General features: G+C 45.5%; 1 protein-coding gene across 5 annotated transcripts in view; it reads right to left on the bottom strand.

Moving 5' to 3' along the window:
• Positions 1–26,914, bottom strand: part of GRM5 (glutamate metabotropic receptor 5) — a 262,268-nt gene that overhangs the window by 214,849 nt on the left and 20,505 nt on the right. For all 5 annotated transcript variants that reach the window (XM_081860116.1, XM_081860117.1, XM_081860115.1 and 2 more), the window contains exon 2: positions 23,582–24,458. In XM_081860116.1, the coding sequence (XP_081716242.1) occupies positions 23,582–24,260 (679 nt within the window). In that variant the 5' untranslated portion in view covers positions 24,261–24,458. The remainder of the gene's footprint in view (positions 1–23,581; positions 24,459–26,914) is intronic.

A 26,914-nucleotide genomic window follows, 5' to 3' on the forward strand; every position in this document is an offset into this window, starting at 1 on the left:
AGCTCATTCTGAGCTTTCCCCACATCCCACAGTTCTAGCATATTCCTCAGACATATTCTTTCTGGAAGTCTCAACCTGCAATAAATGTGTGAGTTTGTCCCCTGAGAAGTGATGGTGGAGACAGACACACCCCTTTCCAGATGGAGTCCCTGCTGGAGCTCAGAGAAGGATGAACTGGGAATATCTAAACCCACCCCCACTCCCCAGTTCTTCCAAGGGCTGCAGGACTGGTCAGAGAGATGAGATGGAAAAACCCTCATGCTCTCATCCTGATGGAACTGAGATTGAACCACAGGGAAATGTATAGGACTAGAATGCATGTCAAGGCTTAACCCCCCATGAGCCACACTGAGACACTTACGCCAGGCAGCAGATTGGGAGGGGCAACAGCACCCTTCTGATGCAGGGCCAATCCCCTCCAGGCTCCCAGAATGAGTGTACCCCTCTGGCCAGCCACTGGCATGCCACAGAAGCCCTCATTGCCTGTAGTTGCCTGGCCAGAAACCTTGCTGAAGCTTCACAAGACTTGTAGTGGCTTCTCAGCTATATCTGAGGCAAGAAACAGCTGCTGGTGCTGCAGTGCTATAATGTGTAGCAGCGGTAGGAAGAGGGGATGCTCTGCCTTGTCTCCCATGGCAAGTGCATCATTTTGTTTCATAAAGAATCAAAATGGTCTTCGTTCAGTTCTTTTAAGTTGCTGTTTAAGCAACTTATGGCTCAGTGGCGAAGCATGGAGAAAGTCCCAGGTACAATTATGGGCATCTCCAGGCCGGGTTTGGTAATATTCCTTTGTGAGCCACTGCCGGTCAGTGTTGACAATGCTAAACTAGATAGACCAAAGATCTGATGTTTCCATGCTGTTAGAAAGAAGAAGACAAAATATATTCTATTCAAAGTTCTCAATCTATTACATTTCTTCTGTTTGAAAGCAGAAGTGCATAAAGACAATAGAATCTTCTAAACATTGATTGCATATGCTACACTCAGTTGACTTGTAGCAATATCCCTCAATAGGCTGTGCTCAAGGAATGTCGAAATGTTTGTCAAGCTGTTGTTTCTCTGCTACGGTTTCTGATTTAAGAACAGAAGAAGAGTCTGCTGGATCACGCCAGTGGCCCATGTAGTCCAGCATCCTGTTCTCACAGAGGCCAATCAGAGTCCTGTGAGAAACCCTCAAGCAGGGCATGAGGACAAGAGGACAACCTCTTTCCCTGAGGTTTCCAGCAACTGATTTTCAGAAACATCACTGCTTCCAACCATGGAAGCAAAGCACAGCCATCCTAGCTAGCAGTCTTCAATTGCCCTCTCCTCCATGAATTTGGGTAATCGTCTTTTACCCAAAATCTCATCTCAGTTGGTGACCATCTCAGCCATCTCAGTTGGTGACCATCACTGCCCACTGTGGGAGTGATTCCAAAAATTATTCCAAAATGGGCCTTAACGATGCAAAGCAACACAGGGAGAACTTCAGGGAATGTACACTGCACAACAACCAATGTAGCTATTTTATATCTCCTACATACAGTAGCAGGAGAGGTGGCGGTGCAGATGCTCTGGCAAGAACATTGGCGCCACCAATGCATTGCACCATTCTGACCTCACGGCCACCTCGCCTGCCCCCTTCTTCACCCGGGGTTGCTGCAACAACCCAGCTGGATGGAGGTCAGGTGAGCAGCACAGCCCCACTACACTACCCGCTACTGTCTACATGAGATATATATATATCTCCATCCTGGAATGAGTTCTCATCCCCAAAGAGAGGAGGATTTCCAGTAAATGCATTCTGAGCCTGCTGTCTGTCTCCAGGTCACAAACAAATTGCAGTTTATTAACACAGCTTAATCATTTCCTTTGTAAGCTTTGCTATAGGAGCGCAGTCCATCCGAATCTGTAATTTTCTCCTCACCTGCAAGGCCAAGGCAACATCAAATCATGCCTGAAAACACTGCTTGAATCGGGGGCAGTGGAGATCACTGCGCTGGCTCCCATCCCCAAACACACACAAAGGCTCATGTAAGTAAGAAAGAGAGCTTTATGCAGGCAAGGAATGGTCCAGGCGCATCTGTAGACACAGGGCTCAGAAATTATGGTTCAGCTCTTCAAGAGCCGAGCAAGGCATTTGGAGCTGGATGGAAGTGCTGTCCCAATGAGTTTCCACACCCCACCCAATAAGCTTTTGAAGATGAGGCATGGCGCACTCACTCGCTTACGCTGCAAGAATTCGAAGATTGAAAACATACACTCCTTTGGGGTAGGTGTGTCTGCTCCCATCCTGGTTCTAGGAGACTGCACCCTCCTGTTCAGGATCCTGTTTAGTAGCAGGCACCTCCTATTCCATCCCCGCTCGAGTCCAAGCTCCAATAAGGCTCTCTTCTCCACAACAAGGTGTGGGGGAGAGAAGCCAACATCCCTGTTCCCCCATCTGAAGTTAGGCAGAAATGGGAAGCTCTCTCCTCTTCCAATCCAGGTTCACACCACATGTTTCTTCCTCCTCCTGTATCAGAACCTGCTGATCCAAGCCAGTTCCCGACTGCACTGCAGGACTCACAACAATCTCAAAATTCCACCAACAAACAGAATAGGGAAGCCTGATTATGTGGGCAATTCTACATGATATTTTCTGTGATGTGCCCAGTCCTCATCACAGTTAGCTAGTTTATTAGTTCTCAAAAGAAAAGATGTGAAAAGCATCTTCATTATAGATGAGGTTGGCATCCCCCAAATGGGGGCCCTCTAGGTGCCCCTGACCATTGGCCATGCTGGCTGGGGCTTATGGGGGCTGTAGTTCTAAACAGCTGAAGGGCACCTGGTTCAGTAAGGATGCAATATTGATGTTGTATATCAGTGGTGGAGAATCTGTGGCTGTCCAGATAACAATGAATTATAATAAAACTTTTGAAAGTCTTAAATTAACATTGTTAGTTTTTCTTATTCATATTTTTGAGTGTTTTTTTGTAAACTTCTTTGAATTTTTGTAAACTGGTTTGAATTTTTTGTTTACAATTATTCAGTATATAGATATTTTGAAATAAATAAATGTTTTGGGGGGAACAGTCATCTTGGGGCTTGGAGCATTAAAATATCTAGTCCTAATTTCATTGGCCAGTTTCAGATTGGATGTGTGGAAGGGGAAAAGCAGCCACTAAAAGGAAGAAATCGCATTTTCACTTCTTCTAGAGCATAACGAGAGGCACTGCATGAGTCGTAGTACAACACAAAGACTTTCATTTAGCCAGTTGAGTGGAATTGAGTAAAATAAAGCACTTTATCGTGGTAATTAATTTACTGTTAGGCCTTGGAAGCACTGGAGAAATCCCATTCACCAAAGACAATCAACAGGCCCATAAAACACAGTGTGCTGGCGAGGCAGCCACACAAAATTAGAAGGCTAACATTGATTGGAAGAATTATCTTGGTTACAATGGCCTTTCAGGGGAGAAGAATAGAACTGATGCACTAGGGAATGAAAGGAGGTCTGGAAACAAGATAGTCACAATATAAAAAAACAAATTCACTATACTTTCAAATATTCCAAATAATTTTTTTTTTAAATAATAATAACACAGGTCAACCTCCATTTTAAATAGTTCCATGCATTACAACCCAGCACTAATAAAATTGCATTGTTCTAGAAAATCATATATGTTGTTCCAGAAAACAACTTTGGAAGTGGCATTAAGAGATCCAAACGGCATGGAAAGGAAGGATGTGCATGATAAAGACCATGCCCAATGTCTCCAATGAAATCAGCTGGGATATAAATAAGGGTTGCATCAGAAGAAGAAGAAGAGTTTGGATTTGATATCCCGCCTTTCACTCCCTTTAAGGACTCTCAAAGCGGCTAACATTCTCCTTTCCCTTCCTCCCCCACAACAAACACTCTGTGAGGTGAGTGGGGCTGAGAGACTTCAAAGAAGTGTGACCAGCCCAAGGTCACCCAGCAGCTGCATGTGGAGGAGCAGGGAAGCGAACCCGGTTCACCAGATTATGAGTCCACCACTCTTAACCACTACACCACACTGGCTCAGATGTTGCATGCTGACAAGGTCAGCAATCATGCTGCAGCAGTCTGCATTAACTGCAGCTTCTGGATCAGATGCAAGGTCTTCCACTGGAAGGCCTCCTGTGGGTATTCTTGCAGTCAGAGGGGAGGCATCAGGCTACCACATACCAGGCCTTCTTGGTGGTGACACCTGGCACCAGGCAAATATTTTTTAAAAAGTGAGACAATCTGTTGATTGTGTGATGAATCCTTGATTTGTGGCTTTTTCACGATTCCCTCCAAATGTATCTGTATCTGAACCAAATCCCCGCTTTTGGGGTGGCTTCTGCCAGAACTTGGGCTTTCCTTATAATGAGCCGATCCGACTCCGGAATAATCTGGCAGGTGGTTCAAGCTCAAAGTGCCATCAGAGGAGTTTTGCTCGTTCAGGTAAATAATCAGAAAGTGCCTCGGCTTGACATTGTAGCAAGCTGCTCGCCCCGCTGAGAAACAAGAGCCGCAACCCATCATGCTTCCGCTGTCCTTTGAACTGCGCAAGAGGGAGATAATGAAGTACCGATGAATAATTCAGCAGCATGGCCTGCGAGAACACTGTGGCTTTTTTCTTTTTTCTTTTTAAAAAAGAAAGTGTTCAGAAACCAACAACTAAAATGGAACTGGAGTGCAGAAAATGAAGCAATCTGCATGCTAGATGTAGCTTTCTGGTACGCCTATATATGAACTGAGGGTGGGGGCAGGAGAGGAATCTGCAAGAAAAATTGCCACAATCTGTGGCATGGGTGGGGAACCTCAGGCCAAATGCGGCCTCTGGGTTGCGCAATCTGGCCCTTGGAACTCTCTCTAGGCCACGCCCCATCTCCTTGCTTGCACACTGGGTGAACCTGCCTTGCTGGAACACGCTGTTGAATTCTGACAATGCCTCTTGAAGACCTGGCTGGAGGAGCAAGAGGGTATATGAGTGTGTGCAGGAGCTAGCCCACTGTATAAAGGGCAAATTTATATTCATGTCTCTGACCACCACAGGCATGAGGTCCTCAGGAGGTTGTCTGAAAGGGAATATTGCCTTCAGGGTGAAAATGGGTTCACCACCCCTGATCTCATCATCAGAGAGCCAAATCATTGGTTCCAGAACATGGCAGTCAAATACTGAGGGAATGATGAAACATTTCCTCAGTACATGAAGATCTTCTGTTGGCTCCCTGTTAGTTTGGGAGTCAAATTCAAAAAGTGTGGGCTGCAATTAAAGATGAGTGGATCAGTCCATTTCTGCTCCATGTCATCTTCATGTGTCTTCACTCCTACATCCCTTTCATCCTTTTATCAAGAGGGGCAGTGTGGTGTAGGGGTTATAGGGTTGGACAAAGACCTAAGAGACTGGGTGAGCTTGGGTCTTTCACTGCCTCACAGCCAAGCTAACCTCACAGGGTTGTTGTGGAGATTAAATGAGGAGGGGAGAACTGTGGGTGCCACTTTGAGCTCCTTAGAGAAGCAATCAATCAATCAATCAATCAATCAATCAATCAATTGGAGGGAGAGCCATGTGTTTGTGGGTGTCACATATATCTTTATGGATGATTCACAAATTTGCTTGGCTCCAATTGATGACTGTTTGATCAGGAACCAGAAGCTGTCGTGAGTACAGTAGTTAGGACACCAGTGGTGAGGACTGAGGAGTAAGTCAGAACAAACCAGGAGGCAGGATCAAAGAGCCAACCAGAAGTCAAGACTGAAGAACCAAGGATCCAGAAGACCTTGATACTCAAGCAAGTCTCCTGGAGAGGAAACATTCCAAAAATGGAATATTTCCCTCTCCAGGAGGATCCATTGTCCACCTGAGTGAAGAGACTTATTACTTTCCCCCGTCTAAGGACCATAGATAATCATTTCCTGGGAAGGATTCAGAGCTCAGAAGATGAGGGGGTTGTATATTGAAACAGGAACACCTTCCTCGTGGAAACTGGTCTGCAGAGTTCTGCAAGATGAACCTGTGCAAGCACACTATTTGCATGGCATATGAATAGATTGGCAGTGGAAAGTGAGGAAGAAAATAAGAAAAGAAAAGTTGGAGAAGTGGGGATGGAGAGGACAGGTCCAGCATCCTATCCCCTCCCATCCGCACCCTGCCTCAAACAGGAGTGATGATATCTGCTGGAGTGCCAGAGTAATTGGCAGACCTTCCTGGCAAGTGAATGAGTCGATGACAAGGATTCTGTGCCACTCTATTGAAAAGCTAAAGGTTGTGGTTCAGCTCAAAATCTTTTGTTAAAGATCAATGTGTTCTTTTGGGCACAGACTTTCTTTTCCGGATGCCTATAGGGCCTGTCATTATGAGCTTTGGCACTTCAGAATCTAATTTGCCACTAAATCATCACTAGTTGGACCTGGAAACTCAAGCATGGCTGGCTTATTCCCTTATCTATCATTCTACTCTATGCATGCAGTTCCATGGACACGATCAGACACTTTGCAGAAACAATGCTTGCATGAATGCAGTCTAACTCTATATAAACACACACACACATGCATAGTGAGTGCACACATAGTGCCCTGCATGTTCAAGAGACATCTAAAGGGTCTGGGAAAGGGCTGAAGGCTAACTGCATGGTGGCCACTCCTGGCTTAAGGCATGGCGGTTTCTCCTCATCACCACCACCTTAGGATTTCTCAGTCAGTCTGATAAATGATGAAGGTCAGTGGTGGAAGAGCATCTGCCAAGTTAGGTCTCCACCAAGTAGGGCTAGAAATGACACCTGGGTGAAACCCTGGAGAACTGCTGTCATTCAATGGAGAGAACACTGGGCTCAATGGACAGTGGTCAGACTCCCCATAAGGAATCTTTCTATGTTCATATGAATAACGCTAACAAGAATATAACAGCAAAAGAAGTCTCTGCTAGATCAGACCAGTGGACCACCTGGTACAGCACCCTGTTGTCAGAGGGGCCACCCAGATACCTAAAGGAAGCCTGAAAGCAGGACCAGAGCAGAAGAATACTCTCTCCTCCCGTGGTTTTCAGCAGCTGATATTCAGAAGCATGCTGCCTCCAGCGATGGAAGGAGAACATAAGCATCAGAGATAGTAGCCATTGATAGCATCCTCTTTTAAAGCCATCCAAGTTGGTGGCCATCACTACATGCCATGAGAGCAAACTCCATAGCTTAACAATGTGCTATGTGAATGAATACTTTCTTTTGTATGTAGGTAAAAAGGTAAAGGACCCCTAGACAGTTAAGTCCAGTCAAAGGTTACTATGGGGTTAGAAGAGGCAGGAGCAAAGATACTGGAGATAAACTTCAGCGGACCAGACTATGGGGAGCCTGGAATTTTTTTATATAATTAATAATTTGGACTGTAATTTGGTCATTTTTTTATTATTTTAGTTTGTTTTTTTGAATTGGATTATGATATGGATATGTTAATTGGCTGTTTTTATTGGAAAATCAATAAAAATAATTTTTTTAAAAAGGTGACTATGGTGTTGCAGCGCTCATCTCGCCTTTCAGGCCGAGGGAGCCGCCATTCGTCCACAGACAGCTTTTATGGGTCATGTGGCCAGCATGATTAAACTGCTTCTGGCACAATGGGACACCATGACATAAACCAGAGTGCACAGAAACACTGTTTACCTTCCTGCTGCAGCGGTACCTATTTATCTACTTGCACTGGAGTGCTTTCAAATTGCTAGTTGGCAGAAGCTGGGACAGAGCAACGGGAGCTAATCCCATCGTGGAGATTCAAACCGCCAACCTTCCGATCGGCAAGTCCAAGAGGCTCAGTGGTTTACACCACAGCACCACCCATGTCTCTTTTCCTTTTGTATATAAAGTATCTCATCTATGCCTGATGGGAAAGGGTTCGAAGTACCTTCAGGTGGTTGCAGTGAGCTACTGAACCCAGAAGTACACATCTCAATCATAGTTCCAGTTACAGATAGGTAGCCGTGTTGGTCTGCCATAGTCAAAACAAAACAAATTCCTTCCAGTAGCACCTTAAAGACCAACTAAGTCAGTTCTTGGTATGAGCTTTCGTGTGCATGCACACTTCTTCAGATACACATGTGTATCTGAAGAAGTGTGCATGCACACGAAAGCTCATACCAAGAACTGACTTAGTTGGTCTTTAAGGTGCTACTGGAAGGAATTTATCTCAATCATAGGACATCATAAGGTGTATCTTGGAAGCACCTCTCATTTCAGAAAGCTTCCTAGTTGCCACGATTTTGTCCCCCTCCACACCCTCCTCCCGTGATATTTGAATCTGAGCAGTGGGTGAAGGAGATGGCCCTCTGCCCCCTTCGCAGAGGTTCCTTAAGGACTTTGGGAGGGAATTCCAAGCAGACATTTCATAGCACTGGTGCCTTGCGTGACACCATCTTTTATGCATGCAAAACTGCTGTCTTCCTGTTGACAAGCTGCCGAATGGCAAATCTGAAAATCTTCTGGGGATACCCGGAAGGCTTTGGAATACAAAGTCTCTGGTGCTTCCTTAATTAGGTAGCTCAGCAGCAAATCTAGTTAAGAGGCAAACTTCTCTTCCCAGGGAGAGTTGACAGTAAATATCTAAGCAGCTAATTTTGGTCTCAAGGAGTGGGGAGGGGGAACAAGCACAGGATTTTTTTTAGCCTATCGGAGGCTATTGCTAATCCTGATGTTTGGCTTAATTACTCCACCCAGGTCTTGGTGGCTTAGCATGGCCAGAAGAAGAGTTCTCTGTTTGAAGGGTCACCCAATCCAAATCTGGTTTAAAGAGCAGGAACCATTGAATGGGTGAACATTTGACCATAGGGGCAGAGGAGGCTGATTTTGCTGAGTCTGGCAATTGGTCCAACTAGCTCAGTACTGTATTCACTGACTGGCAGTAGCTCTTCAAGGTTTTCAAGCAGGGCTTCAGAGGAGAGCAGGGACAGGAGAAAAACCAGCCCACCTTCCACCTTGGTCAAAAGGAGCCAGCAGGACTTAGAAGAGGAGTGGCTAACCTATGGCTCTCTCTGTGTTTTAGGACTCCCATCAGCCCCCAAGCAAGTGTGGAGAGGGACAGGGATGATGGGAGTGAGGTGGAATCCAGCAACCTCTGGAAGGTCACAGGTTAGCTGCCTTTGGCTAAAGACATGGTAGTCCCTCCATTGCAGAATCTCCCTATCCCCACCATCTTAGGATTTCTCAGCCGTAGCTCCATGGAATAGCATTAGCTCTGCATGTAAAAAAAGGGAGAAAGGTAAAGGACCCCTGGACGGTTAAGTACAGCCAAAGGCGACTCTGGGGTTGTGGCACTCATTTCGCTTTCAAGCCAAGGGAGCCGGCCTTTGTCCACAGACAGCTTTCCAGGTCCTGTGGCCAGCATGACTAAAATGCTTTTGGCCCAACTGGACACTATGATAGAAGCCAAAGTGCACAGAAACGCCGTTTACCTTCCCACCACAGCTGTACCTATTTATCTACTTGCGCTGGCATGCTTTCGAACTGCTAGGTTGGCAGGAGCTGGGACAGAGCAACGGGAGCTCACTCCATCACAGGGATTTGAACCACAGACCTTCTGATCGGCAAGCCCAAGAGGCCACAGCTCCACCCACACCCCAGCTCTGCATGTAGAAGGCTATGGGCTCAATCCTCCGTATCTCCAGGTAGGGCTGAGAGTGCTCTCCATCTGAAAGCCTAGAGTGCCACTCCCAGCCATTGCAGACAGTACTGAGGTTGATAGCTCAATGGTCTGACTGTATAAGGCAGGTTCCTGTGTTCTAAATTTATTTAGACTAGCAAAAAATAAAATAAAATAAAAAGCTGGGGATGGGGAAAATCAGACTATTTCTAATCTTTGTCACCTTTGAATTCTGTCTCCTTTCTGCTTTCATATGCACATTTGTGTGGGGAAGCGAGGAATCCAAATTAATATTTAAATTTAAACTGGTTTTTTTTTTTAGATACCTTTTAAAACATGTTGTCTCTCAAAATGCACATTTTAAAACCTGCTGTGATATGTTTAAGCACTGCACCACAGCCTTCAAGTTTGCAAAGTTCAGTGAACATCTCAGCTGGGATCAGTGCATTAGTCCGAGAGGTGTGGATCAGGTCAGCTGAGAATTTGCAAAGACTTAATTCTTCAATCATCCGCAGAGAAAGCTGCTAAAATCTGTGCCAAACATCGTCTGAATAAACTTGAAAGATGACCAAGTACAAACCACCTCCAGGGGGTATCTCTAAAGCAGATCACGGCTTTGTTTAACCATATATAAGCGTGCCATTAGGAATAAGAAACCCTCATATGCAATATTGATTTTTACTGAGCCTGTGATTCTATAGACAAGCTGTTGGACACCACTATTGATGATTAAATGCTTACTATTAGAGCAGAGCTAAACCAGCTTCCCTTGTTTCACATTCAGTTTTATGTTGGAACCAGGGAGTCACGCCAGTATTGTCTCCTGGCAGTGGCTCTGCAGGATCTCAGACATTAGAAATTTCTCCTAATTTTACCTAAAGATGTTGGGAACTGAATTTAGGACCCACTACATGCAAATCATGGGACGCGGGTGGCGCTGTGGGTTAAACCACAGAGCCTAGAACTTGCCGATCAGAAGGCTGGCAGTTCGAATCCCTGCGACAGGGTGAGCTCCCGTTGCTCGGTCCCTGCTCCTGCCAACCTATCAGTTAGAAAGCACGTCAAAGTGCAAGTAGATAAATAGGTACCACTTCAGCGGGAAGGTAAACGGTGTTTCCGTGCACTGCTCTGGTTCGCCAGAAGCAGCATAGTCATGCTGGCCACATGACCTGGAAGCTGTACGCCGGCTCCCTCGGCCAATAAAGTGAGATGAGTGCCGCAACCCCAGAGTCAGCCACGACTGGACCTGATGGTCAGGGGTCCCTTTACCTTTACCTTACATGCAAATCAGATGCTTTACCCATGATCTTCTTCGGTGATTCTTAGTGGGAGACGGCCCTCTCCCAAAACCGGTCCGGAACACATAGCACAGCATTCACTCCGCCGGACGTCCAAGTACGACACGCACCCAAAAATGCATGCATGTAGTACACAGCAGAGTATAGCAGAAGCTAAGACTGAAGACCTGTGGCATCTGGGTTTAGTGATTTATTTACAGGATCAAAATAAAGAACAGAGCAACCATGGAGTGTTCTCTTCTCCTCCGAGAGAGAGCAACAACAGCAGAACAAAGAAGACGGAAGTGGCGCACAATTCCTTCCATTCTCATGCTTCCAAAGAATGGAATGTCAACACACAGAGCATGTGATCTAGTAGTCACACACACACTGCAGCACGGGAGAGAATGAAAATCCTGACAGACCCATGGACCTTCACCATTTACCACCCAGGGGCATAGTGTGTGGGGCGTGTGCCAAGAGGCACTGTGGTCCCAGGCGCACAATTTTTGAGATGGCAGAAACCAGGCACACCCCCCCCCCCAGGCAACCCCAGTGTGGCCAGGCCCAGTGCTCCTTTCTGCCATCAGCTGGCTGGGCTCCCCTCTGTGTGGGTGGGCAGGTGGCTCAGCACAGCCCTGCTTTGCTTCAGTGTGGGTGGGGTCACTAGCGGCAAGGGATGGGCTGGCAATTGCCCGCCCCGGGTGCCAGCAACTGATGCTATGCCACTTTTCCTGCCTCTGCACGCTTCAACCATATTCACATTTTCTTCTTCTTTTTGCTGTTATTTTCCTTCTTCCTTCCTTTCCTTACTCTTTTATGTCATTTGTTCACCCTGATACTTAATCCTATTGGCTGCAGTGAGCCGTGTTCTTTCAACAACAATGTCACAAAGTGAGTGCTGATGTCATTCCATTGCAGGAGCTCGGGAATCCAAGTCATGTGGGGCATTGCAGGCAATTCCAGTGAATGGCAGCTTCTCCCAGCCTTGTCCTTCTAGATGTTTTGCAATACAACTCCCATCAGTCAGCATGGCCAGTAGGCATGATGGGAGTTGTAGGCTGAAACATCTGGAGAATGCCAGGTTGAGGAATGCTGTATTATGTTCCTGTGCTGAAATTATGAGATTCCTCTATCTTCCTCTGCAAACATTGTCCCTTTCTGTCTTCTGCATCAAGAGCTCAGGAAAGCCTTACTTGCAGGCTCAGTTTCCAGCTGCTGCTGGTTGCGCTTCTATGCTCTCCATCCACAAAGTGGCAGAAGAAGAAAGGGAAAGTGTGAGGCAGAGAAAGAAAAATTTCCAGGATCTCTGTTTGGTAGGACACCAGAGCAATGACACTTTCATTGGTCTCACTGCCCTTGGTTCAGGCAATAAATTGTGCTGCAGACAGATGAGCAACCTGGCATTTGTTCTGCAGGAAATGTCCTTCATCAGTGGCTTGTTTACCGTTGCAAGGTTTCTGTTTTCAATAAGATGGGGGGGTTGGGGTTGGGCAAAGACTGGGATGGCTGAAGTTGACATCATCCCAAAATATTGGAAAGGTTTGTCAGAATGGTTCGTTCCTCTATGAAAGGCTCATTGGAAAAGTGGAGAAGTTAGCTTCCTTTATATTTTTGGTTTGGAGATGATAGATAGATGATAGATAGATGACAGCTAGCTAGCTAGTAAGCTAGAGATAGATGATAGATGATAGATAGATAGATGATAGATAGATAGATTATATAGCCTTCTTTTTGAGGATTCAGGAGTCTCTACTTCCCAGAGTTCAGGACTGGTTCTAATGAGGTCAAGTTGCAGTAGGGTAGATCTTGGTTGAACCTCTTGATAATATGGACAGTTTGACAATGCAGCCAATTACCTATAGCGGTGGTGGGTTCCCCCTTTCTAGTCATCTTCAAGCAGAGGCTGAACAACCATCCCTTGGGAGATACTCCAGCTCTAGATTTCCTTCACCAAGCAGGGGGTTGGCTTAGATCATCTGCAAGTCTTCTTCTGACTGTATGATTCTATGCCTTGAGAAGTTTAACAGCTTCCTGCATTCCTTTTACATTAATGGTTAAAGTCTGCTGGATTTCCAGACGTATCAAATTCCGGTACTGATATTGGCATTGGACCTCAACATCTGTTATCTGAATTCTGGGACAGAAATTCTGGGAGGTCAACATTTGCCTCCTTCCATTGTGTGAGTGAAGGGATGGTTGGAGAAAATTTCAAAACAGCCTACATTCTGCTACTAGAGGATGCCAAATGTTGACAGCAATCACATGTCAGCTGCGAAACATTCACATCAGATAAAGACTGCTACTGCATGCCAACTGCTGGGGAAAACATAGTCAAAAATTGCTGCCCTCCACATTAAAAATATGATTGCTGCTGCATGTTAGTTGAGCCTGTCAAATATTGATTGTGGCTTCTCGGTACTGTCAAATGCTGATTGTTACGATTTGGCTAGTGATCAATTACTGCCAAATACCAATTGGAAAATATCTGATTATAGAATCATGGAATCGCAGAGTTGGAATGGACTCAAGGGTCATCTAGTCCAACCGCTTGCAATGGAGGAAAGGCTTATCCAAGGCTTGTGCCAACTATGACTTATTATAGCATACCTGGAAACAGCAAAATTTGAAGAGAATAATTTCCAGGTAGGGAAAATTCATTCCAGCTTGCCTTCATGGAAACGCGGTGGTAGAGCATCTGTTTCACATGCGTAGAGCTCAGGTTCAACCCCCACCATCTACAGGCAGGGCCAGCAAATACCCCTGTCTAAAATGATGTAGAGTTGTTGCCAGTCAGTGTAGACCAAAGGTTTGACTCAGCATAAGAGACACAAAGGGGGTGAAAGTTTGGTTAAAGGCAGGACTTTCGCTTGGGCTTATTTTTGAAGTTCTCAGATGGCAAAATGTCTTCACCAGGTATGTTGTTGTTGTTGTTGTTGTTTGGAGAGTACATTACAAACCTAATTTCCTTGGGTGAGAGAGAAAGCTATTAGAGCATGTCACCAAGGATAAAGGCATTAACTGGTGTAACATTTCACTGCTAGTCAACATTTGGCTGATTGGACAATTGCTGCAGTTGTAATTGCTTTTATCATGGGTTGCGTTGCAATGCCCACGTGTTTCATTGAATTTTGTATGTTTTAACTTGGTTATCAGCTAGTTCAAGGTCCTTTATAGGTGAGAGTTAGGCAAATGCTTTAAAATGAAAAGGCACGAATAAAAAATTAAGGGAACACAATTATTATTATTATTATTATTATTATTATTATTATTATTATTATTTGTACCCCGCCCATCTGGCTGGGTTTCCCCAGCCACCCTGGGCGGCTTCCACAGAGACCAAAAATACACTAAAATGTCACACATTAAAAACTTCCCTGAACAGGGCTGCCTTAAGATGTCTTCTGAATGTCAGGTAGTTGTTTATCTCCTTGACATCTGAAGGGAGGGCGTTCCACAGGGTGGGCAACACTACTGAGAAGGCCCTCTGTCTGGTTCCCTGTAACCTCACTTCTCGCAATGAGGGAACCGCCAGAAGGCCCTCTGCACTGGATCTCAGTGTCTGGGCTGAACGATGGGGGTGGAGATGCTCCTTCAGGTATACAGGTATATAAAAACAACAACCAAAGTTCCTGGTCCAATTTATATGTGTTGTACTTATACCCCACTGAAATCAACGGAGCTAAGGTATATTGAAAGTACCAGGTTTAATTCACAGCTGGGCGGGGAGAGATCCCTGTGAGAAATCCTGATGAACCTGTCAGTCAGCAAAGATGGAGCAATTGTCAGACTCTGTATAAATCAGCTCCCTATGCTACTAGGCTGCAATCCTAAATTAACTAGGAGTATGTCCCATTGATCCCAATAGGACTGACTTCTGTACAGACATTCACTATTTGGCATGGCTTCAACATGCCCCATTCATTTCATTGGAAGGAGCTGGACTGGGGCCAGTGAGGGAGGGGGGAGATGTCATCCATCTCATTCCCATTCAGAGACAGTTGTGTTTGCATTGTACTGTAGTTCCCAGCAGCATTAGACCATCAAATATTTATCAGCAAAAAAACAACAACCCTCTTTCTCTCCAGCCAAGGGAGTTTATGATGCAGACTGCTGACTAGGCTTCTGGTGTGCTTGCACAGGACGTACGAGAGGAGAAAATATACAAACCTAACACCACCACGGCTTTTCAAATTTAACCAGGCAGAAACACAACCTGAGTCTATGGCAGTGGCAGGTAGCATGGACAGCTTCAGGTGTTCTTCTATTCCCATCACCCCTGAGCATTGGCCATGATGGCTGAGATGGATGGGCACCCATAGGGCATTGCATTTGTCTATTGCAGGGGTCAGCAAACTTTTTCAGCAGGGGGGTGATCCACTGTCCCTCAGAACTTGTGGGAGGCCGGACTATATGGTGTGTTTTTTTTTTGGGGGGGGGAATTAACAAATTCCTATGACCCACAAATAACCCAGAGATGCATTTTAAATAAAAGGACACATTCTACTCATATAAAAACACGCTGATTCCTGGACCGTCTGCAGACCAGATTTAGTAGGCAACTGGGCTGGATCCGGCCCCCGCACCTTAGTTTTCCTACCCATGGTCTGTTGTGTTGTGGGAAATTCAACTGAGAAACTCCACTGTAGGCAACAATTTATGTGTTACAAAGGAGAACGTTCCTAGTAGCAGCAAGGCAAAGCAAAACACTCTTGAGTTCAGCTCAGCTCATCTTTTGAGGCCGAACACTCTCTCAGTCCCTTACAGTGGTTCTCAACCTTGGGTCCCCAGATGTTTTGGACTACATCTCCCATGAGCCCTAGCTCACAGGACCAGTGGTCAGGGATGATGGGAGTTGTAGGCCAAAAAAATCTGGGGAACCAAGGTTGAGAAAGGCTGCTTAGAATCAAAGAATTCTAGAGTTGGAAGGGACCCGTCTTGTCTAACTCCATCCAAATTCTGTTTAAAAACCTCCAAGGAAGGAGAGTGTACAACCGTCCATCGTAGTTTGGTTCACTCTTGAAACAGTTCTTACCATCAGAAAGGTCTTCCTAAAATTTAATCAGAATATGATTTGAATCTGTTGGTTTGGGCCCTGCTTGTTCCATCTTCAATGCGACAGCCCTTCAGATATTTGATATTTGATATCATATCACCAGTAGTGATGTATGGAAGTAAAAGCTGGACCATAAAGAAGGCTTATCGCCAAAGAATTGATGCTTTTGAATTATGGTGCTGGAGGAGACTCTTGAGGGTCCCATGGACTGCAAGAAGATCAAACCTATCCATTCTTAAGGAAATCAGCCCTGAGTGCTCACTGGAAGGACAGATCCTGAAGCTGAGGCTCCAATACTTTGGCCACCTTATGAGAAGAGAAGACTCCCTGGAAAAGACCCTGATGCTGGGAAAGATTGAGGGCACAAGGAGAAGGGGACAACAGAGGACGAGATGGCTGGACAGTGTTCTCGAAGCTACCAGCATGAGTTTGACCAAACTGCGGGAGGCAGTGGAAGACAGGAGTGCCTGGCGTGCTCTGGTCCATGGGGTCACGAAGAGTCGGACACGACTAAACAACAACAATCATATCACCACTGAGTCTTCCCATCTTCAGGCACAACTCTATCACTATACAATATACACTATACAATATTAGCATTATATGTTATTAGTATACAATGCAAACACATTTATAAACAGAGCAAAATGAGAGGAGAAATGCTTTGAAAGAAATCTTACTTTAGTTCATTTCATACCATCCTATTTTATAAGGCAAAACATGATAGCAAACTTATTCTCAGATTTTATAAAGCTGTAAAATCCAGATGAATATAGAGTGGTGAATTATCTGAGGAAAAATTGTATAAATGAAAACAGCATTTATGGTGGAATATCATTTCAATATTACTGTTCCAGGGATAGATAAATATTCTTTATATACTCCACTTCACAATGAACTTTCCTGGTGCATATTATTCTTTAAACCTTATACAATATGTGAGTTTATAGTTCAATCCTATGCATGGAAGTTGAAGCTGTTGCACTCAGGTCCTGCTTCCCAGCCTCCCAGAAGTTGGATCTGATTGACAACTGTGAGAACAGTGTGCTGGACCAGTAGACATTCCCCCGGTGTTTCCCAGACTTGGGTCTCCAGCTGTCCCATCACCCCTGGTCCTGCTAGCTAGGGATGATGAGAGTTGTAGTCCAAAAACAGCTGGAGACCCAAGTTTGGGAAACACTGGTTTAGCCTGATCCCTCAGAGCTCTTCTTGAACCTACTCAGAATTAGAACCAGTGTGGCGTAATGGTTAGAGTGTTGGACCAGGACCTGGGAAACTAGGGTTTGAATCCCCACTCAGTCATGAAACTCACTGGGTGACCTTGGGCCAGTCATTACCATATTTTTTGCTCTATAGGACCCCCTCGATCATAGGACGCACCTTGTTTTAGAGGGGGAGAACAAGAAAAAAAAATCTCCCCCTCTCTGCTTAGCGCCCCTTCAGCGAAGCAGCAGGAGAAACGAAGCCCCTTCCATTTCAACTCCCGCTTGGCTGAAGGGGCGCTGCGCAGCTCTCCCTCTCTGCTGAAGCCAGGAGAGTCTTGCTCCCCCAGATCAGGAAATCTTTATATGAAGTATGGGATCGGAATAAAAACCTCCTGGAAAGAAAGACACCGTGGTGGATATCACCAATTGAGGTGCTGACAACAAAAAAAAGTAAACATGGAAGGGGAAAGAGTAACATATGAGGATATTACTAGGAAAACAGACCAAGGGATAAAGCTCAAACCATATGACCAAATTGAAAAGATGTTAACAGGGTGGCTGCAATACCACCAGATCAGTGACTTATTAAAGGAAGATAAAAAGAGAAATGGGTTCGAAGATAAAAAATCGAAATTCCAAATTGAGTTAATAGACTGTAAAGATAAAATTTTATCAAGAATATATAGTTTATTGCTAGAATGGTATACAAAAGACGAAGAAGTAAAGGAATCAATGATAAAATGGGCAATTGATATCGGGCATAACATTGAATTGGATGCGTGGAAAAGATTATGGAAGGAGGGTTTGAGATTTACAGGATGTATGGCTTTAAAGGAAAACTTGCTAAAAATGATGTATAGATGGCATTTGACGCCAGTAAAATTAGCTAAAATGTATAGGAAAAAAGAAATAAAATGTTGGAAATGTAAAAAGGCAGATGGCGACTATTTCCATATGTGGTGGACCTGCGATAAGGTAAAAAAAAATTTGGGAATCAATTTATAATGAACTCAAAAAAATATTTAGATATACTTTCCCCAAAAGACCGGAAGCGTGTCTATTAGGCTTAATAGGAACAGAAATTAAAATAGAAGATCAAAATTTGTTCATGTATGCTACAGCTGCCGCGAGGACCCTTCTGGCTCAAAGATGGAAAGTACAAGATATACCAACTATTCAGGAGTGGCAGGCGAAGTTGACAGAATATGCAGAACTTGCCAAACTGTCAGGGAGGATCCGGGACCAGGGAGATCAAAGATACCAAAATAACTGGAGTAAATTTATTGAATATTTAAAGAAGAATTGTAAAGAGGTCAAGACACTAGCAGGATTGACATAATACCTCCAATGTATAATAGTACTAATATGAGAATGATGTGCGTGATGGAAAGAGGATAAATATACCAGTTGTGGGGAGGGAGGGGGGTTGCGACTCGGCAGAGTCAAAGGGAATGTATGGTGCTATTACAATTTGTTGGAAAAGAATATATAAGGAAAACAATAAAAATTCAATTGGGAAAAAAGGAGAGTCTTGCTCCCCCAGCTTCAGCAAAAGGAAACCGAAGCCTCCGGAGCACAGCGGGAACTCACGCTGCACTCCGAAGGCTTCAGGCAGCTATCCCTGAAGCCTGGAGAGTGAGAGGGGTCGGTGCACACCAACCCCTCTCGCTCTCCAGGCTTCAGCGAAAGCAACGCGAAGCCTCCGGAGCACAGAGGGAGCGCTCCCTCTGTGCTTCGGAGGCTTCCCGTTGCTATCGCTGAAGCCAAGGAGCCTGCATTTGCTCCATAGGATGCACACCCATTTCCCCTTAATTTTTGGAGGGGAAAAAGTGCGTCCTATAGAGCGAAAAATATGGTATGTCTTAGCTTAAACTTCCTCACAGGGTTGTTGTGAGGGTGAAGTGGGGAGAAGGAAAACCATGTATATATACCACCTTGAGAACTTTGGAAGATAAAGGTGGTATATAGATGTAATAAATAAGTAAGTGCAACTGAGTTCAGTGGGGCTTATTCTTCTTTAAGTGTACAGTCATACCTTGGCTCTCGAATGCCTTGGTACACATACGTTTTGGCTCCCGAATGCTAAAAACCAGAAGTAAGTGTTCCGGTTTTTGAACGTTCTTTGGAAACCAAACATCTGATGTGGCTTCCATGGCTTCTGATTGAGTGCAGGAAGCTCCTGCAGCCAATTGGGAACCGCACCTTGGTTTTCAAATGGTTCCGGGAGTTGAATGGACTCCCAGAATGGATTAAGTTTGACAACCAAGGTACCACTGTACATAAGATTGTAGCTTGCGTTAGGAAGGCCACTGTCCAAACTAGCCCACACCTGTTTGAAATCAATGAAGGCCTAGTAAATTTCTACAACACATGCTGTAACTTGTCTGGTGGCTATAAATAAGTTGGTCATTCTATGTTTTGATTCCTGCACATGACAAAAGGATCAGTTGGACACCACGTTCCGTGTCCTGCTAATGTGGTCTATCCACGTGGTCCGTCTGAATCATGAAACCAGGACTCCAGGAAGGAAAGCTATCACTTCAAAACAAATAAACTGGTGTCTCTCGCATCACCCTGCCTGAAGTTTCGTTTCCATCTAATTCTAATTCCACCCATTTCCCCAGCAGTTCTTCCTCTGTTGTTTAAAGCTGCCATCCACGTGATGAATACTCCAACTGTTACCTCCAGTGTTAGATTCATTAGGCTAATTAGCCAGACATTTTCAAAATGTCATCTAAAGGACTTCTGGGTCAAGTGCTTTACTTAAGTGGCAAGTGACATGGAAAACCTTCCGCATATCAACCAATTGCCAGGCGCATGTTCTGCTTGCTAAGAACATAGTGCCAACAAGAGGAACATCCTCTCCAAATTGTCCGGCTGCAGTGCCAACAGGAAGGCAGGGGAACCACTGGCTTGTGGTTAGGATGAAGCCTGCAGTGGGTTCTGATCCAGTTCATGACCTCTCCTCCCTAGCAGACTGCAAATGGTGGAAGAGTTTGCTCTGCCTGGTACTTTCATGCCCACAGTGCCACATGGAAGTTGACCAAGCTGGTTATAGGGGGCGGGGAAAGCAATGGCTCTCTTTCTCCCATGGCAGCTCTTCGTGGGAAGCTGTCTTATACAGAGTCAGGCCATTGGTCCATCTGACCAGCATCTGCTCCTCCAGGGTTCCAGGCAGGAGTCTCTTCCCCAGCCCTACTTGGAGATGTCAGGGATTGAACCTGGAATCTCCTGCACTCAAGGCAGATGTTCTACCACTGAGCCACAGCCCAGCTCAGAAAATGGAAAGTCTCTCTTCAACACCCAACATGGAGGTCAAGCTTTTCTCTGCTGGGTGATGAAAGGAATAGAGGGAGGGAGGGAGGGAAGGAGGGAGAGATGGAGAAATATGATGAAATGGTTAGAGTATTGAATTAGGACCATGGAAAGCAAATTTATGGATTATGTTGAATCAGCAAAGCTAACAGCTAAAATAAGAGAGTCTAACAAAAAAAAATTCTTGAAGAATGGAAGCTCTTTTTGGGTTATTTGAAGAAATATCATAACATGAAGAATCCATGAGCAGGATTTGAATTACGACCAACAGAAAGAGTTAGAGACTATTATGTTATGATTATCATGTAAAAAGAGGGAAGACAGGGTACAGTAATGGAGGGATAAGAAAAGGAGCATAGAAAATGGGATGGGAAGTTGGTAATATAATTTTTTAACTATGTGTGTGTTGGATTGTATGTGGAATTTCTGGAAATATAATTTTAAAAATTGGGGTGGGGTGGGGATTGGACCATGGAGACCCAGGGTTCAAATCATCACTTATCCATGAAACTTTCTGAGTGACATTGAGCTGATGGGTGAACCTGCCCATGTATACAAAATGTTGAAGACAAGGAGCCCTTAAAAAATAAAAATAAAATAAACACAGTAATGCAGCTCTCTGTGGATCCAGGAGTCAAAGTATTTCCTGCCCCTCCACTTTCTCACACACGCAAGTTTTTCTTGTGTTCAGCAATATATTATCAACATAATAATAGAGCATCTGTGGTGGATTTATTCTGCTTTATTAGTTGTTCTGTGGTGCTTTCCTAATCCCAGCACATTATTGCTGTCCGGAGGGGCTATAAACACACAAACTCAGAACATTTGCAGAACTTCAGCAGGAAGTTATAGGACATGCACTGATTTGAAATGAAACGGTAGGACTGCCGCAAAGGTTTTGCTGTCAGAAATAGTATTGAAAGCATGTTTTGTGCATGGTCACCCTGATAGCATTATGAGCACAAATTATCCTGAACACAGAATAAGAAAGGGTCCATGGGTTTCACAAAAGAATTTGGAACAAGACACTAAGATCAGATCATAGCAAGAATTCTCAGAGATGGAAACCAAAAGACTTACCTTCAGTCCAATATTAGATCAACATAACTTTGTCTGTATTATAAAGTGTAGAGAGGGAAGATCACAGCCAATAAACCTTTATTAACTAACTGGTACAAGTAGGGTTACCTAGCTTATTGTGGTGATGTGTGGTATTTTTATGCATTTATATATGCATATCTAGGTTCCGCAATGGACACAACAATGCCCTCATACACACACCCTAGTGCCCACCAGGGCCAAATGCCCCTCCCACATTTTAGATTATTTTTAATGAGGTGTTTGGGGCTTCTTCTTTTTATTGTGATTGTTTGAGAAGGGCTTATCCATTTTGGGTGCACTTCCTCCTTTTTCGTCTGGGTTTTCAAGTTTTTTGTAGGGTATAGGTGTTTGTTTCTAGTTTTGGGAATGGGGTGTGTAAACATCACTAGAGCTTATCCTCTGCAAAATAGGCGTTTTGCAGATAGGTGGGGTATCCTTGCTCAGAGACGGAGCAAGGAGGGTGCGGTGGGTGTGGTCCACCCCGGGTGCCATCCCTGAGGGGGGGGGGTGACATCGCCACAGGTACCCCCCCCCCAGGACGCTCCCTGCTGCCGGTGCACCTCTCTGGGACCTCTCAGCTCCCTGCTGCCGGTGCACCTCTCTGGGCTGATGCAGAGCCGTCTTTCCCATTGGTGTTAGTGGTTCGTTGCGCCAGGGCACCGGCCTCTCAGGGGTGCCCTAGCAAGTAGGGGAGCTGCACGGCTTTGCCGGCAGCCTCCACTTTCCTACACCCCCACCAGCTGCGCCCCACCAACTATATGGCTGGTGGGAGTGCAGCTTTCTTCCCAAGCCACTGCATCTGCTAAAGACAGCCCTGCTCCCAGTCATTTTCCTCCTGCTGCTTCCTGGTGAAAGATGCTGTGCAGCCTTCCTGGGCTGCCTTCTCGGGAGCCCCGACACTGGAGAGCATGTCCGCCAGTACGTATTCCTGCTTGATCACCACCACCACGCCTGTGATGGCCTGGGTTTCGGACTCGGATGCTGAACCTAAGCCTGCACAGGATTCCCCACCTCCAGAACCAGCTGAGCCAGGGCTGGGGCTTGAGCCTGAAGGGTCCTCACCTGTGCTGGATCCTCAGGTGCAGACATCAGCTGAGTCTGCTCTGGCTCCTGAGGTGATGGAGGACCCATTGCCTGCAGGTGCTTCACTCTCAGTCCCGTCAGAGGAAGCTGAGGTTGCCTCTGGGTCTGGTAACCCTCCAGCCTCTCCTGAGCTGCAGAGGCTCAGGGCAGAGAGGCGGAGGGAACCAAGTTCCCACAGGAGGAGTGCTTGCCTCCAGGCCAGGAGGGGTGCGTCACCAGAGGATCAGGGCTGCCCTATGCCTCAGGGCAGATAAAAGCCGGCCAGCCCCAATTCTAAGCTGTGGGAGCAACATTGTTGGTTGCTAGTTCCTGCCTGAACCCTGTCCTGCTTTTCTGCCTGAGCTCCTGACCCGCCCTGGCTCCCTGCTTGCATGCCTGTTCATGACTTCACCCGACTCCCTGCTCTGCACCCAGCTCCAGCTACTATGGACTGCCTCCATGTTGGACCTTTGACCACGGACCAGACTTGGACCTCGCCTCTTGGGTAACCCACGGGACCAGCACAACGCTGGGGATCGGGGGGGTGGGGGAGGCAGAGGACATTTTCCACTGCCCCCTCCCTTGTTTTGGAGTTGCCGGGGGGCACCAGAGGGATCTTTGCACCACGGCGCCAGATATGCTTAAGACGGCCCCGCCCCCTTGGGACACGTGCCGACGCCGCTAGCTCCACTTCTGCCTGTCCCTATGGGTGCCGTGTGGCACTGCAAGCCCCGCCCCGATGGGTGGTTCACCACGCCCCTGGGAGCCCCTCCCCAGGTGCCCAAGAGGCTTCCTCCGCCACTGCCCTTGCTGTATGTATAAAGGGGTTCAAAATTTGAGGCAACAGAAAATAATCAGTTTGAGATCATACTGATTCTACAAACATGGAACATGGTATATGCTCTATAAGTTAACCCAGAACGTATCCTTATTGCATGTGAATGTGAATGTGAATGTTCTCCCTTACCTTCAGTATGCACAGCAGAGACGTAAGTCCAGTTGTATCTCTTAACTATGTCCACCATCGCCCGAGCCTGTTGTGCATCTGAGGGCACCACTCTCATGAAGTACTTGAACAAGGTCTTGTCACTTAAGTCCATGCTGGTTGCCGAGTAAGCAATCTGAGGTATGTTGAAGAGCTGCAACAAGTTTTGGACCTGGATGGCCACCGAACTGGACCCAGGCCCGATGACGCCGACAATGGGCTTTTTGGAACGGAAGGAAGATGTCGAGCCATCCACACACTTCATCAGCCCTTCTTCCTCTTCCGCTGAGATGAGAGAATCCCGTATGAACTCGATGCTTTGCTCGAGAGCAACCGCCGAGTGCCAGCACGAGTCTCTGATCTCGCAACCTAACGTTATGTTTGGCAACAAGGTCTGGTTCTGGTTAATCCTGTCGAGTGTATGGAGCATCGCCTCCACTCGCTGAATGCCATACTGCTCCCTCACCTCTCCGCACTTCCTCTCGTGGACTTTGTCAACACTTGGCTGGTGGTGCACAGAGAACAGAGCCCCAATGATGATGTCCCCTGGCATGTAGGCAACCACTCTCCTCTCATTGGACTGTGCAGAAACCAAAAGACCAAAGTTCCCACAGGCATCTTCCTTCAATAACAAGACTGCAAGGAACGGCAGAAGGAGCATTTTAGGAAATGGTTTAAGCCAGTATAGGAAACATGGTGGGACCACAAGGTGAGAGCGTTTTTAAGCAGCAACGACGACGTCTTTTGAAGGAATCAAAGCAACTGAGCCGGCGGTCAACTGGTGTTTCCAAGCATTTTCTATAAGATGGCGAACATCTCCTCTGCTGATAACGAAGGATACAATCATAGTCTTCTCAGCCTTTAAGAGAAAATGGAGTGGTTAAAAAAAAAAAAAATAGAGCACGCATTTCTAGAATATTTTAAAACTAGAAAGCCCATCAATATTTTAGACCAGTGTTTCCCAAACTTGGGTTTCCACCTTTTTTTTTTGGACTACAATTCCCATCACCCCTGACCGCTGATCCTGCTAGCTAGGGATAATGGGAGTTGTAGTCCAAAAACAGCTGGAGACCCAAGATTGGAAAACATTGTTTCCAACTAAAGCAGGGATGGCCCTCCAGATGCTGCTGGAACAAAACATCTGTCATCTCATGCTGACTGAGGGTGACTAGAGTTGGAACTACATCTGGAGGGCCTCAGGTTCCTTATCACTGGACTAAAGCAGCATTTGAAGTGAATGGAGAAACTTTAAGGAAGCTAAAAGAATTTCTAGAAGACTAATAAAGAAAATTATAGAGGTTCTATACATCACTGAATCTATTACCAGATTACACATCAGGCAAAATAATCTGATGATCACTACAATTATTGTTAAAATTTATTTCCTACCTTTCACCTTAAGGGAGGTTACAACAATTATTATTTTTTAAAAAAACAAAAACAGTATCGCATAATATTAAAAAATAGTTGAAACAATTTAAAATTACAGAAGTAAGGTGGTCCCTAAAAAGATACATTTTGTATATTTTATATCATTTCCCCACATGCCAAAAGGGTTTCCAGGAAGAGATAGATCTATCATCTATCTATCTATCTATCTATCTATCTATCTATCTATCTATCATCTATCTATATCTATCTATCTATATCTATCTATCTATCTATCTATCTATCTATCTATCTATCTATCATCTCAACCATAAATCACAGTAAGAGCATATATAAGACCAGGGGCACCATCTGGGGGGCGGGGATGAGGTGATGAGTTGCCCCCCAAATTTTCAAGGAGGGGGCTGGGCCCCCTCAATAATAATCCACGGTGGCATGCGCACGCCATGTGACATGCTCACGTCACTCGCAGATGCATGAAAACAGCATGAAACCAAATACAGACTCCAGCTCCAAATTAAATCTGTAGCAGCAAACGGAAATTACCAGTATGCCTCAGCCCTCTTCAAAACGTGGGGCAAATCGTCACTTGCTGCCTATGCAGTGAAGCAGTGAAGAATTCGCAAGGATGTCCCCATTATACAACCTCCCTGCAGCTTGTCAGGATCTGGAGGGCTGGATCACTCCAGCCCTGCTCTGCAATGAAGCTCTCTGTCGTTCAGGTTAGCTAAGCCCACTTTAATTACAACGCAATCTGTTTTCTTCTATTGCAGCGCTTAACTGCTCATTGTATGCCTCTAAAGGCAATTCAGTCTCCTCTGCAAATGCCTATGCATTTAAAGTGCCTTCCCTAAATTAATAGCCTTCTGTAATGCTTTGTCCCTGAACAGAATTTTCTCTTCCTACACATTTCCAAAGGGGCGAAGCCTCCATTAGTCTCGACTGAAAACCCCATCACCATCTTTATCCTATAAATGAACCTGTTTATTATTTATCATTTATTGAAATGACTGCCCTGTCATTCAACAGTTTGATGATCCCAGTGTACAGAAACTAGGCAAGAGGTATTATTAATCATTATTATTATTATTATTACAGTGGTACCTCAGGTTAAGTACTTAATTTGTTCCGGAGGTCCGTTCTTAACCTGAAACTGTTCTTAACCTGAAGCACCACTTTAGCTAATGGGGCTTCCTGCTGCCGCCGCACCACTGGAGCACGATTTTTGTTCTCATCCTGAAACAAAGTTCTTAACCCGAAGCACTATTTCTGGGTTAGCGGAGTCTGTAACCTGAAGCGTATGTAACCTGAAGCGTATGTAACCCGAGGTACCACTGTATTATTATTATTGCTGCTACTACTACTACTACTACTACTATAAGTGTAGGGAGCAATCCAAACCCACAATCTGCTAGGATGAAGGTGTTAGGATCCAGAAGATCTCTGGCTCATCTGGCTGATGCTAACTTAAGCTTAGCTCAGCTGGAGATATGCCAGTGTATCTCCCTCGTCCCAGCTCAACTGGGTCTCATTCCAGGGGAGTGATGAGGTGACTTCAGCTTGGTTACATGGCCTGGCGACCCAGCAGTACATACCCTAGCAAAAAGGGCTGTTTAAGTCAAACTCTATTTGAAAGGCACGTTTCCCCTCTGCAGGCTTAAGCAAGCTCTGCTGGCAGCAGCCCAGCTCCTGAGCAGTGTTTGGAATAGAGATAATTTTGGCCCGCTTAGTTTAAGGCAGTGTAAGTTCTGTTGGTTTCCCATACTTAGCATTCCTCTGCCAAAACAGCAGATTTGCAATAACCGCTTGGCAATTCACACGTCTGATCAGTCCCCAGCAGATGGTAGATGATACATTACCCCTAACCCTACCCTACACTACAGAGAAGCCCTTCCATTTGTGCACAAGCAAATATGGTACATTGGC

This window comes from Podarcis erhardii (genome assembly GCF_964252035.2).
Source record: "Podarcis erhardii genome assembly, chromosome: 4".
In the NCBI taxonomy this organism is placed as follows: Eukaryota; Metazoa; Chordata; class Lepidosauria; order Squamata; family Lacertidae; genus Podarcis; species Podarcis erhardii.